The sequence below is a fragment of the Sphaerodactylus townsendi genome, linkage group LG05, assembly GCF_021028975.2.
Source record: "Sphaerodactylus townsendi isolate TG3544 linkage group LG05, MPM_Stown_v2.3, whole genome shotgun sequence".
In the NCBI taxonomy this organism is placed as follows: domain Eukaryota; kingdom Metazoa; phylum Chordata; class Lepidosauria; order Squamata; family Sphaerodactylidae; genus Sphaerodactylus; species Sphaerodactylus townsendi.
The window spans coordinates 43,923,047-43,936,544 of record NC_059429.1 but is presented as its reverse complement, the minus strand read 5'-3'; the positions used below and the strand labels follow the sequence as shown (position 1 = coordinate 43,936,544).

Sequence of the window (13,498 nt, the reverse complement as noted above, 5' to 3'; positions counted from 1 at the left end):
GGAGAAAGAGACCAACGAGGCTGATATGGGCGGGCTGGTGAGATGAGAGGGGCAGATTCTGGGGTCCAGGCTTACTCTGGGAGTCAGGCAAGCCATGTGATTATCATCACAGGATAATTGGTTGATCCACCATGGCATGAAAGAGGACTAGGTTAATCTTTACCTGGGGAATGGTTGTGAATCTCATTTATGCAAAATACACAAGCAAGTAGAAGAAATAATTGTGGGAGAATTTGTGGGAGAATCTGCCTGGGGAGGGCAAAAGACGGCCTGCAACAATGACAGGGGGCAGGGCTCTGGGGGCAGGTGGCCCAGGCGCATCTGCCTTGTGCCTCTGTCCTGTCAGGTACCCTACAGGGCACACAGCCCTGTTTTTAGGTGCCTCCCCTGCGCCAACCCAGCTCTTCTGGGTTGGCGTGGGGGGCGATTTTGCACCCCCTGCCAATGGGCTGGGGACAGTTGACCCTCCTGTCCCTGTGGGCGCTATGGCTCTGCCACTGGGAAAGGGCCTTGCCCACCTTCCTGACACATTGAGCAGCTGCCACATTAGAGAACAGCCACAGGCAGTATGTCAAACAGCCACATGCATCTCCCAGGCCACTGAGTAGAACTGCTCTAAAAATTCCTCACAACAGCAACCAACTCAAGTTTTAGGTCTGCCAGGTTTCCCGCTAGTAGCCTGTATTTTTCCCCTTTCAAACCAATGTTTATAAATCCTTTTATTTTAGTAAGCTTATTTTTAAATTCATGTGATTCTGAAAACATATGCCTTCATTATATGATAGGGTAGGAAGAAAATTCAAATAAATTAAATAAGAACTCTGCCAACTTCATTCTATCCTCCCCAGCTTCTTTTCCATCTCTAGTTAGTTAGGTGGGAGTAGTGTTAACTGGGAGATGATGCCAACGTGAAAGCCAGCAAATGCAGAAATAGAACCAATTGTTTTTTCACAGTTGGAAATGGTTTTAATCAGGAAAATTAATTCCAGGCTACAAAAAAGAAATCAGCTCTCAAATGGGAGAGGCAGGGCAATTTGTATGACAGTGCATCTGGTTCCTGAAGGCGTCGTTCTACATACGTGCAAGTCGGCTGCAGTCATTTTGATCTTTTTCTTCTTTTATATATAGAAGCCAACCTCATATATTCCTAACTGCCTTACTTCGTTTCTTTTAAGACTCAGCTTTGTATGAAAGATGTATAGTTATTCATTCAATGGGTTGTACTGGCAAAATGTCTAGCTATATGCAGAGCTGTTGAAGAAACCAAGAGCTTTATAAAGTCCTTGTCTGCAACTAGTTTTCTTACATAGTCACTTCAAGATAGAAGTCCCTGCCTATCCCCCCTCACTTCCAAAGCTGCTATCCAGCAAATTCTGCTTCCACAAATGCTTTATATTCCTTCACTTCCAGATTTACATCAGAGGCTTTGGCTCAGAGGCCTCCAGCCCTCTTGCAACCGACCCACACTAGATTTCTGCAGATGTCTGCATGCAAGCATGACAATAATCTTTGTTCATTCTCTAGAACAGTTTGTTAGTACTTCACAGTATCCAACCCACTGTTTTAAATCACTAGTGACTGAGATTGGTTGTTTTTATATTTACTGCCTTCAGCCAGTTGGTCCTGGCTGGCTAAGTGGATATCCTGGTTTTTCTTGAATTACAAGCCTGTCTAATCTTGCCCCTGGCAGGTCATTTGGTAAAAAGCTGTAAGTTTTACATGATCCAGCTGTGCTAGTTAGCCAACGTAATGAGTATGAGCTGAGGTAAAACATTGTTCCTCATTTTCAGGTAGTCACTGCAGAATGGAGATGATAGTGACCTACTTTATAAGGTTGTTGAAAGAATTGCAGAAAGTGTCCGAGAAGTGGTTTAATCCCTTGAAATGTCCTGTATGAGCTGATGAAATCTGACTGTTTCCTACTGACTGATTCAGGCAGAATCATGTGGGGAGGGAGGAATAACTTCTAAGATAAGTTAACAAGGCTGATGTTTTGATATTTGAAATATTTTTTATTGTTGTTGCTGCTTGATATTGTGATTATTACTGCTGTTATGTTTATTGATGTTGTATCATGTTGTTGTACACCCTGAACTCCACCCTGAGTCTTTCGGGGGAGGGAGGTATATAAATTAAATTACCGTACTGTGCCAGAAATGTGGCATTCCATAGAAATCACTTGCTCTTTCATTCTTATGCATAGCCCACTGCTACATATGAACACACCACCTCTGAAAACAGGGTTCATAATGGCTTCTGGATTAAAAGGTTTAGGGTGCTATTAGTCCAGTGCCTTAAAAAAATAGATTATTCTGTTGTATTCTTCTGGAACAAGCAGATATGGGCCACTTACGTTGTAATCCCTCAGGAGGCTTTGAGCTGGAAGGAGATTTGTCTGTTTTTGAAAGAGCGGGGGTGGGGGGAGGGGGAGGTAGAGAGAGACATACACAAATTAATGTTACTTGCTACAGCAGAATTTTATATACTACATCAGCAATCCTTATGCAGAGCCTGTAAGACATTATTAGGAAATCTGGTCACAAATTATTAAACCTGAGTGAGTGTGTAAAAACAAAGTTTGAAAGGGAAACCCTATTTCTCTTTACTCACAGAGTACAAAGGATTAGTCTTTACAGGTATGCATTCATGTTGCACAGGTTAACAAGAGACTCTCCAAGTTGCCCCGCCCAGAATTAGAAAGAACACTAGGGGAGATGAGGTAGTTATGTGCTATATTTGGTAGTCTTTTTAAGGACTGAGGAAAGTTGACAGGAAAAAAAGTGATTCATTTGAAATGTGGTATTGGAAAAAAGTTTTATAGATACAGTGCACTGCCAAAAAGGCAAATAAATTGGTTCTAGATCAAATCAAGCCTGAGCTCTCTCGGGAAGCTAAAATGTCTCAACCGAGGTTATCATACTTTGGTCACTGCCTGAGAAGACAAGAGTCACAGGAAAAGACAACAATGCTAGAAAAAGTAGAAAGAATCAAGAAAAGAGGAAGATCCAACAAGAGTTAATTGACTCAGTCAAAGAAGCCACAGCCTCCAGTTTGCAAGACCTGAGCAAAGTTGCTAACAATGGAACGTTTTGTAGGGCATTAACTCTCAGAGGCGCCACAAGTCAGAGGCAACTTAGGTGGCACTTAAAATACATCCGGTTAAGTACTTATGTGAAAGAACAAGAAAAAACTAAAACATTTTAAAACTTGCAGACAAAAGGGAAGAGAGTGTTCTCTTTACAATGAATGTCATGGGCATTAGCCAATATGCATCTACCACAGATACACAGTTACTTTCCATATTGCAGCAGTGAAAGTATCTTGAAGGCTTTTAAGAGTGAGAATAGAAAATGTAACAATAAAGTAAATAATGTGAACAGAGGAAATTAGAAGATTGTCAGCAATTATGACCTTGCTTGAACATTTTTCCTAGTAGCATAACCATTATGAGAAAGGAGGATATTTATGTACATCACAACCAAGGGTGATTTGCCAAAAAATTGTCTGTGTAAACCCTCACAGTCACCAGTTGAAAGTTACTACATGATATCATCAGGTTTGCTGCAATATATTACTTAATTGCATTTATGTCACATGATTATTTACTATGCCTGCAGTCTCTAATGTCTCTCTTAACATGTGTTGTTCATCGCACTGGAGCAAATGAAAGAGAGAAGCAGGAAACCTTTAAAAATATATTGGGTAAAAAATGCTGCAGGACATGAACTCTAGCTAGTGGGCAAAGACTTTGAAATTTTCATCTGAACTCACTGGGTCCTGTAACAAGGTTACAGGCTGAGCATTTAGAAACTAGCACTGTAAATTTAAAAAAAAATTATTTTAGATACGTAGCCATATTAACCCATCAGTATTAATGAGAGTCATGTGCATGACGCGTGGAGGAGAGAGCAGACATCCTGAACTGAACATTCTGTTCTGACCTATCTGAGAAGTCTCTCTCTTTGGCTTCTTGTGCGAATCTAACAGGAATGGATCCAATAATATGGTTTGCAACAATACACACAAGAGCTGGCCTGCTTTGCATCATAGTAAATGATAACTGATGGTTTGAAGTTATAAGATGCTCCTCTTTAGTTGTTTGGCATATTATATTCATTTATTTTCTAATCCTTACAAATTCACTGTTAGTTCACTGGCTATTAACCTGAAGAAAGGGACCCCCTGATTCACTGTGGAAAAACTACAGCTTGACAAAGACACGTGCTTTGTGTACTATTGCCCCTTAAGCAACGCATGAGACATCCCACTAATAATCTACTTTTTCAGCTGTGTTCCTCATCATAATTTTGTCTAATCACCTAGTTCCATCTCTGCCCCAAAACCAGGTTTAATTTAATGGTACACAGGCACCAGCTTCCTCAGTGAGTCAGAACCAGAGTCTCATTGATTTAGTTCCTTTCTCCAAAGAACACAAAATGGCATAAATGATTCACCCTTCCCCATTTTATCCTCACAACAAGGCAGTGAAGTATGTTAGCTAAAGAGAGAGAGACTGGCCCTTGATCATTCAGCAAGTTTTATAGAAGGGTAAGGATTTGATCCTTGTACGCTGGCTCGCAATCAATTCCTAGTGGAATTGTCAAAGGCTTTCATGGTCGGAATCAGCTGGGTTGTGGGGTTTCTGGGCTGTGTGGTCGTAGTCAGGTAGTTTTTGGTCCTAGTGGATTTTTCTAGATACTGAAATCGTAAAAAGTTTTTCCACAAACAGAGCTTGCACAGAGAGACTCAAGTAAGCATGCTGTTTTAATTTTACTGTGTGGAGATCAAATATTTGTACTTTGTCCTCAGTGGATTCATTTGTGTTGTAAAAAACTCAGCAGGCTCACCCAGTTAAACAGAAACAGTTGCTCCTTAAGTCTCCCAGGCAATGCTCTATGCCTATGGTATACCATAAACTGCTTTACTGCCAAAAAAGCATGCTCCACGGGACTGAGGTTAAAGGATTTCTGATTCTTACTCTTTGAATTTGCCTGGAAAGCATTTCAGAATTTCAAACAGGCTTTGCATGCAAGTGAAAGATTTTGATCTCCAAGTGAAGCCACTGAAACCCTCTAATTAAAGTACCATGTGAACACCAAATGAGAGCAGGCAAAGCCAATGTTTATTTAGACCAGAATTGCGTTTTCCAGACAGCTCAGGCCTCCCATCAAGCTTCACCTCAGCATTGGCCAACTGGCCATGCTGACAGAGGCTGATGGGAATTGTAGTTCCTGAACATCTGGAGAGCCGCAGGTTCCCTACCCCTGATTTAGACACTTTAAAAATAAGTTAAAATGTTCTTCCCTGCTGTTGCCAGGGAACTCAAAGGAAAGTTACTTTACACATGCAGCTACATTAGTAACTTTTCCCATATATGCTCCATTCATCCTTATTTAGAAAATACAGGTCCTACCTGAAGTGCACTTGATTTGAGAATGTTATCTATCTCCTTATTTTCAGTTATCAGATATGTTTGTGTGTTAATATTCTACCAACATGGAACTGAATGGCCCATAACCAGCCTTTCGATTACAAGACAAGCTTCCTAAGGAACGAAAGGACGTCAAAGAATCAAACAAGCTCTGTATATAGTGACTAGCAGGACTGCCTGTAAGCAGCAGGTCAAAAGGCATTTTAGAAGCTTGTCAGTGATAATGCAGGCAAGCAAAGATAAACATCTTTAAGATCTTGTCACTAAAGGTTAAAACGTGACAGAAGACATATACTTTGTAACTTTGTTTTTGTTAAAGCTAACTATATGGGTGTGCCTCTTACTTAAGGGGACACCCTGGTCAGATACTTATGCTATCCAGTAAACTTATTTTCTGTTTCAAACCTGCTTCTTGTATTTTCTAACTTAGTCTCAAACTAATTCAGCTGTGTAGGACCAGAGACACGTTCCTGGCCCCACACTTCAAACCTATGGCCAAACCTGGTTACAAAATTAAGGGTTGGCTCCAGCCAGCTTTTTCGCTCCGTTTTGCCCAGCTCTTTTTGTTACCACAGCCCCCATCTCCCATGGTTTTTATGCAACAAGTTGGGGATCCCAGGGATTTTTTTGTGGTCAATAGGGACCCTACCTTCCCCTTTTCATCTGAAGAAAAAGTGATTGGACCTACCTGTTGCACTCTCTAATACCCTACTGGTTTCCCTGGAAAAATGCATAAGGCCACAGGGCACAATACAAGCTTTCCGTAAGATAGCCTGAACTCCCTTGCTACAACAGAACCAAGAAAAGACAAAGGAAATAAAGGAAGGGGAGTAGATCTACCATGTGGCTCCAGAACACTGTAGGCAATCTGCTACACAGAAAGTTTCAAGAGAAGGAATGAAATTTCTATGGAGAGCAACTGTGTATAGTGACTGTGTATTTGATTCTTGTTAAAGATATCTTGACATCAATCCCACTAAAATACTACTGAAATCAATAACTGAAAAATTTGTTTCCTACAACTTACAGATTTTGATTTAGTATATGCATTAAATCCAGCCTTCTTTTTAAAAGCAATTCTAAACTATAATTAGTTTATGAGTTCATGAGTTTACCTGTCAGAATTCCAAATGTGCCTGCAGGTTCAAAAAGGCTGGGGATCCCGGATCTACACATTTTTGTAGTTAGTTGGGAAACTGTGCATCACATGTGCAATAGGGCCTTTGTGCCTCCCAGATGCAAACATGCTCTGTTCTATTTGCAACCAAAGCAGGAGCAGGAGCACAAAACTCCCATCATGCATGTGATGCAAAGTTCTCCTGTTATTTCCCAACACAAGAACTTTGCAAAATGTAGATGGGATGTCACCACCTGACTCGGTACTTAGCTATGTGGTACCATTTTTAAAAAATGTATGTTTGTGGCTATATGGGGCAAAAACCCTCAGTTTCATGAAATCATAAAGATGATAAATGAATCCATACACCCACATAAAATGCATGAAGTAAAACTAATTAAATGTTGCAGAATCTCATATCTTAATATTAATGATCTAAAAGGCTCAACCATTTTCCCTACGGTTTTTCCTTTTAATTAAAAATACACCATGGTTTAATATTTTCAATATGTTGGAAACTCCACTGTAATTATGAAGCCTAAATAATATTTACGGCCACACACAAACACATGTACACACACAAAGAAAAAGTAGTAACAACTTTCAGTGCCTAAACAATAATGAACTGTTGAAAGCAACTGCAGCATTATTTAATACTTTTCACATCCAATTGGTTCTTTAGCATCAGAAATGCATTCCTTTCACGCTGAATATCCAAAACAACATTTTCAGAAACATTTGAGAGAGATAAAAGAGCAAACAAATGCTAGTGCTCAGTGATTATGCTGCCCTATGGCCCAGGAATAGTAGCACCACTAAAATATGGAACTATATATTTACCCAGAGGCACGTTTTGCAAATCAAGTGGCAACAAGTTGTTTAATTAAATGAACCCATGCTAATATATATATTTGTTACCTTCTGACTTCCCTTTAAGATTCACCACAGCAAGGGGTTTGGTGAAAGTTTTCTTATTTGGCATCATAGCTAGGATCATATCGGCACTGAGAAACGTGCAGGCTTCATCAGGAGGAATGCACTGCAGGGGGGAGAAAACAAGCAGTTTGTGAGAACAGGGACCCATTTCAAATATTTACAGTATCAGAATAGATACACAGCTGCCTCATTATGAGCAGCACTCACTCATGTTTACTGAATAGAAAGTAGAGCATTATTTAAAACAAAAACACCCTAGTTGCTGGAATAATATTCCAAGGAAGCATCCCCAGCTGCATTTCCAAATATAAACTTTGCCTCAGTACTGAGATCATGTCACATTTCCTCACAATGTTCACCAAGCACCAAGGCATCAAGGGTTCCTTCCACTGCGGTACCAGTGCAATGAAATGACGTAGGTATAGATTTTTTAGGGGGGGGGTTTCGGGGGCGAGGCCATGCCCCCACCTGCCTCTGGGGGCGTGGTCATGCCTCCCCAAGCCCCACCCCCAGCCTAAGTGCTTATAAAAGCAGCTCTTCGAGGTAAGGGATGGCAGACTCCCGTGACCCGCCCGGCCTGCCTCCCCCACAGGCTGGGCTCCCAGCTGGCAGCTGGCAGTCCCTTCTCTCTCCCCTCCAGGCAGAGGGGTAGCTAGGGAAAATGGGGCTCAGTGCAAAATGTGAGGTTTGCGCACTGCCCCCCCCCCCCCATGATGCTGGAATCCACCAAGTGATGCTGGAATCCACACTCAAACAGCATCACTTTCAATGGTGTTTAAATTAGGGAGCACAGATTCTCCTTTTAAATCCACCTTAAAGGGAGAATCTGAGGTCCCCAGATGAAACAATATTGAAAGTGATGCTGTTTTGGGTGGATTATCCCCCACCCTGAAACAACATCACTTTCAATGTTTAAACTGGGGACCTCAGATTCTCCCTTTAAATCCATGCCGAAGGGGGTGGATTTAAAAAGAGAATCTGGGAAAATTTGGGGGGTGCCTGCTGTCAGGGGTACAATTGTTAAGCTAGCAGCACCAAACTTTCAGGGTATCGTTGGGAGACACTTCTGATGATACCACCCAGGTTTGGTGAAGTTTGGTTCAGGGGGCCAAAATTCTGGACTCTCAAAGGTGTAGCCCCCATCTCCTATTAGCTTCCATTGGAAACAATGGGGGATGGGGGCACCCGCTTTGGGAGTCCATAACTTTGTACCCCCTTGACCAACCTTCACCAAACCAGGGTGGTATCAGCAGCAGACTATCCTGATGATACCACCTAGGTTTAGTGAAGTTTGATTCAAGGGGTCCAAAGATATGGACCCTCAAATGGGTAGACCCATCTACTATTAGCTCCCATTGGGTGGTATCAGCAGCAGACTATCCTGATGATACCACCTAGGTTTAGTGAAGTTTGATTCAAGGGGTCCAAAGATATGGACCCTCAAATGGGTAGACCCATCTACTATTAGCTCCCATTGGAAACAATGGGGGATGGGGCACCCCTTTCGGGGGTCCATAACTTTGGACCCCCTGAACCAAACATCACCAGACTTGGCTGGTATCATCAGGAGTGTCACCTGACAATAGCCTAAAATTTTGGTGCCGCTAGCCTAAAAGCTGCGCCCCCTGCAGGCCAAAAACAAAAAAACACTTTAAAAATACAAAAACCCACAAACGGGGGGGGGGGGGCGGAGCTTTGGACATGCAAGGGGGGTTCTGAACCCGAGAACCCTTACCTACATCCTTGGTGCAATGTAATCTGGAGCAATACAGCATTGTGTAAGTACTTTGCATGCCCATCTCTAACAGTCAGTCTAGGTCAGGGGTCTGCAACCTGCGGCTCTCCAGATGTTCATGGACTACAATTCCCATGCTGCCAGGGGCTGATGGGATTTGTAGTCCATGAACATCTGGAGAGCTGCAGGTTGCAGACCTCTGGCCTAGGTGTTACACTAGCCACAGGATTTGGCATCTCTGCAGATCATCCCTCTGACATCTTGTACTTTGAACGACTAAGCTCCCATTGGATGGGGCGGTATAAAAGCTTAAGGAAATAAATAAATAAATAAATAAGCAATCACCACATGAGGTTCATTTCAGTCTCTCTAGACATTTCACCACTTCAGGAGAAAAGTTCCAAATGGAAACACTAATTAAGAAGCTGCTTAATTGGAATCCAGATGCAGATTTGACATTACCAGACTCAAGGCCGAAGCAAACTTTCTGTTATTGCATCCTCCCAGGGCTACACCACCATTTGATCAGATGAGCCTTGAGAGTTCCATGCTTGAACTTGATTCTTAGGCATGTGGGGACCCAATTTGGATAGGAACCATGTTGCTTGGGGAGTAGAGGCCTCTTGCCCTGTTTATGAGTTTATAAAGTGCCCTCAACTTACAGCTAACTTATGGGTGAGCCCTTAGACTTTTCAAGGCAAGAGACTAACAAAGGTGGTTTGCCATTGACTGACTGCATAGCAACCCTGTTATTCTTCGGAGGTCTCCCATTCAAATACTAACCAGGGCTAATCCTACTGAATGGAGATCAAGCAAAACCCAGATGTCCTCTTGCTCAATGGAGAATGGTGCAGCAGAATGGCTTCAATGCCTTATCCCCTCATGCCATAGTCTCAACCTGAACCATGCATTTGGGAATTGAGCTCTAAGCACAGAACCCACAAGGGTCCAATCAAAAGTATGATAGAGTATAATGAATAGTTAGGCTGTTAGTTTGAATGGGAACTTGGGATGGTTAGCACATTACAAAAAAATTCCTCCTTACTAGTATAAGTTCATCATAGTTTGGACATTGGAATGGTCTGACACAAATGTCACACTATTACTATCTGTGGAAGGGTAATTTTTAAAAAGTGAATAACTTTTTTCCTTAAAAAATACATTTTCCCTATTGAGACATGTTGAAGGGTTCCATAAAATGACAGTTACAAACGTGAGATTAGGCATAAAAAGAACAACAAATCTGAATGCTCATTTATTTTACTTCAAAATCCCACTAAGGCAGGTCAACCTAATCATTCACACATGGAGGTTTCAAAACAAAAGCAATATTATATCTCAGCAGGAGCTGATAAATTATTGTTAAAATCTTATTTACAGCTACAAGCATTGAATAGCACAGATAAATGAAGACCACTCCCACAGTGAAAGCAATTTCTATTTATCACCTGTAACCACTTAGTGGAAAATGTGCATCATGCTGTCCAGAGCTATGAAAGCACTCCCTGGGAAGATTCAATAAATATTCTAAGTCCTACTGTTCTTAATTACAAGAATTCATGTAATACTTTAGGAAAAGCAAATATATACAGAGAGAGAGATTTATACAGATTAACTTTCTGTACACAAGAAGGTGGAATCTCATCATTTATATCAGAATTTTCACTTTATTATGCAAATTATTTTCTGTGCAAATTAAGCACATTAATTCTTGCACTGTCTACCAGACATTTTGTGTTTGTTCCTAGAAATTACTATGAAAACTTTGAAGAGGAAAGTCTTTATTTATACCTGATCATTCTTGACCCATGCTATGATTTGTTCATGCGTGCTTCTCAGACACCAGCAAAACTTGTTGGGAGAACTGTAGTAGCCATGTCAATCAGGCTGTGAATTTCTTCCCTGGCTAAAACATTGGAGGAGGCAGCAAACGTCTATCTTATTAAATAATTGGACAGAATAGTGCCTGCAGTTTTTGCTGTGTACATCCATTGAAAAAATATTATGGGCTCTGATTTGTGGTCTACTAATGACTAAATGAGTGCAAAATTACGGGAGAACTGCAGTCTGAATTCTATTATTTATTATGGTTTACCAAATGTATATCCCTCCTTTCAGCCCTCACAAGGGCCCCCCAGGTAGCAAACAACTTAAAACCGACATGATACAACCACATTTTAAAATGATTAAGATCACTTCCCCCAACACACATAATTAAAAAAAACCCACAGAGTTAAAATACCTGTGCCAACACAACACATTAAATCAGTGTGCCACACAGTTTTACACAATGCCCTGAAATAGCAGGAGTTGCACCGGGCCTAAACTGTTGTATAACTGAGACAGAACACAAGACCATGCCATTAAGAGTAATTACAGTGAGTAAACTCAAGTACTGACCTTGGCCAAACCTTGAGTATCTCTTTCTTTCTTCGTACATAAGGTCACTTCACAGTGAAGGAAGAGAAGGGAGGTGTTGAATATGGATCTGAACATGAAGCTAAACCGTTTTTTGTCAGTTAGGGCATGTGGTATTGGGAAATTAGCCTTTGGGATGTTGTAGAATTTTACAGATTCATCTTTAGGACAGATGTTTTCTATAATTATATAATCTGACATCTTATCTGGGAATGAATATGGAGAGATAAAGCAAGTTTGAATGGCAAAGCCCAGTGATCTGTCAGCCTTGGTCACAGAAACCTGCCAGAAAGAAAACAGTTTGCAGTTACTGTGAGATACTTAGTTTCTCCTCAGAAATATTAAAAAGCCATAATAGAGATTGTCAGTCTTAGTTCATAGTCTTTGGTTCCTTGCACCCATCTGGTAAGACCAGTAGGTATAAAAACAAAAACAACAACTTGGGGTCTGTTTTGAAGCAACAGCAAATCATGGTCATGTAACATTACACAGTTCCATATTATCGTACTTCATTACGATCTTTCCTCTTTCTCTCTTCCCATCCCTACTTTATGTCAAGCCTTTTTGTCTACCTGTCTACCTGACACAGACAACAAGAAGAGCTGCGTTTAATGTTGTTGCCAATTATAATTTACTGCAAAATAGGAAGATTATAAATCAAAATGAAGTCACAATTTTAAAATAACATTGTCTCAAAATATAAAAACTGAAAAAGTGTCTCTTAAAATCAACTATCCATATGCACTTTGGGATGTGCCTATAAAGAAAACCATTCCAGTACAAGTGTTTATGCAGAAGTGGGGAAAAATGAAGAGCTCTCACAGATTTTTGTCACAGACAATTTATTGACCAAAGAGATGAGTACATCAAAACCAAAAATAATTCAATAATTTTATCCTTGAAGGATGGAGAACAGATGTCAGGCACAAACATCAACTTTCCACTGAGCAGAAAAGAGAAAACTAAGCTTCTGCCAGGACAGGTGATGAAAAAATGGGAATATCAGTCCAAAGAACTAACTGCAGCACCAGATGGAGATCTAGAGACACTGAGACATACCCCAGAAGGCTGCAAGCCATGACAGTGTTATGAATTGCCTCCTGCAAGCGGTAATATCACAGTCCGCTGCTTAAATGGTTTAATTGTTTTAATGGATTTAGTGTATTTGGTCACTATCGTGACCCTTGTTATGTTTTGCATACATAGTGTTGTATACCGCCCAGAGCCCCTTGGGGATTGGGCGGTTTATAAATTTAAAAAATAAAATAAAATAAAATAAATAAATAAATGCAAAATGAGTCAAGAGTTCTTTAACACCACCCAACTCATTTTAGCCTAGCTTTGGCTTCTTAACATAGGATACACAAAAAGTCAACACTGCACTGGCACATTCTTATCTGTGCCAATATGGGAGGTGAGCCCCACCAAAGCACAAGCAAAACCTGAAGGGAAGGCAGCAACCAGGATCCCTTCCCTAGTGCCTGACTTGTCTCCATCTGATGATTCCTCTCCCTTTAGCTTCCAATTGCCAAAAGGAGGCGAAGCAGCAGCTAGACATATCTTCATCGTGCCTACGCCCAGAGTAACGTGAGGACTCTTGCCTCCAACACTCAACACAGTGAGGGGGAAAGGGACAGCTGTTGCTCTGAGCTGCATTTGGCAACTGTGATATTACCGCTTGCAGGAGGCAATCTGGCCCAAAAACAAGATGAAAAAAATACAACTGTTGCTGATGCCAAGACCGACTGGCAAAGGTGGCAGCTGTGTGGAGGGCTGCCAGTCACTGTGCTGATAGGGAGCACCGCCTGTGCAAAGATGAGTGTGGCAGCGACAGCATGGCTTTGCTGGGTTGAGGGACACA

At 41.2% G+C, this 13,498-nt stretch overlaps 1 protein-coding gene across 1 annotated transcript in view; it reads right to left on the bottom strand.

Moving 5' to 3' along the window:
* The window catches only part of TGFBR3 (transforming growth factor beta receptor 3), a 161,133-nt gene that overhangs the window by 16,521 nt on the left and 131,114 nt on the right, over nt 1-13,498 (bottom strand). Inside the window, exons 13-15 of the mRNA XM_048497042.1 lie at nt 11,620-11,919; nt 7,467-7,587; nt 2,354-2,395 (exon numbers count right to left, since the gene is read on the bottom strand). Of these exons, the coding sequence (XP_048352999.1) occupies nt 2,354-2,395; nt 7,467-7,587; nt 11,620-11,919 (463 nt within the window). The remainder of the gene's footprint in view (nt 1-2,353; nt 2,396-7,466; nt 7,588-11,619; nt 11,920-13,498) is intronic.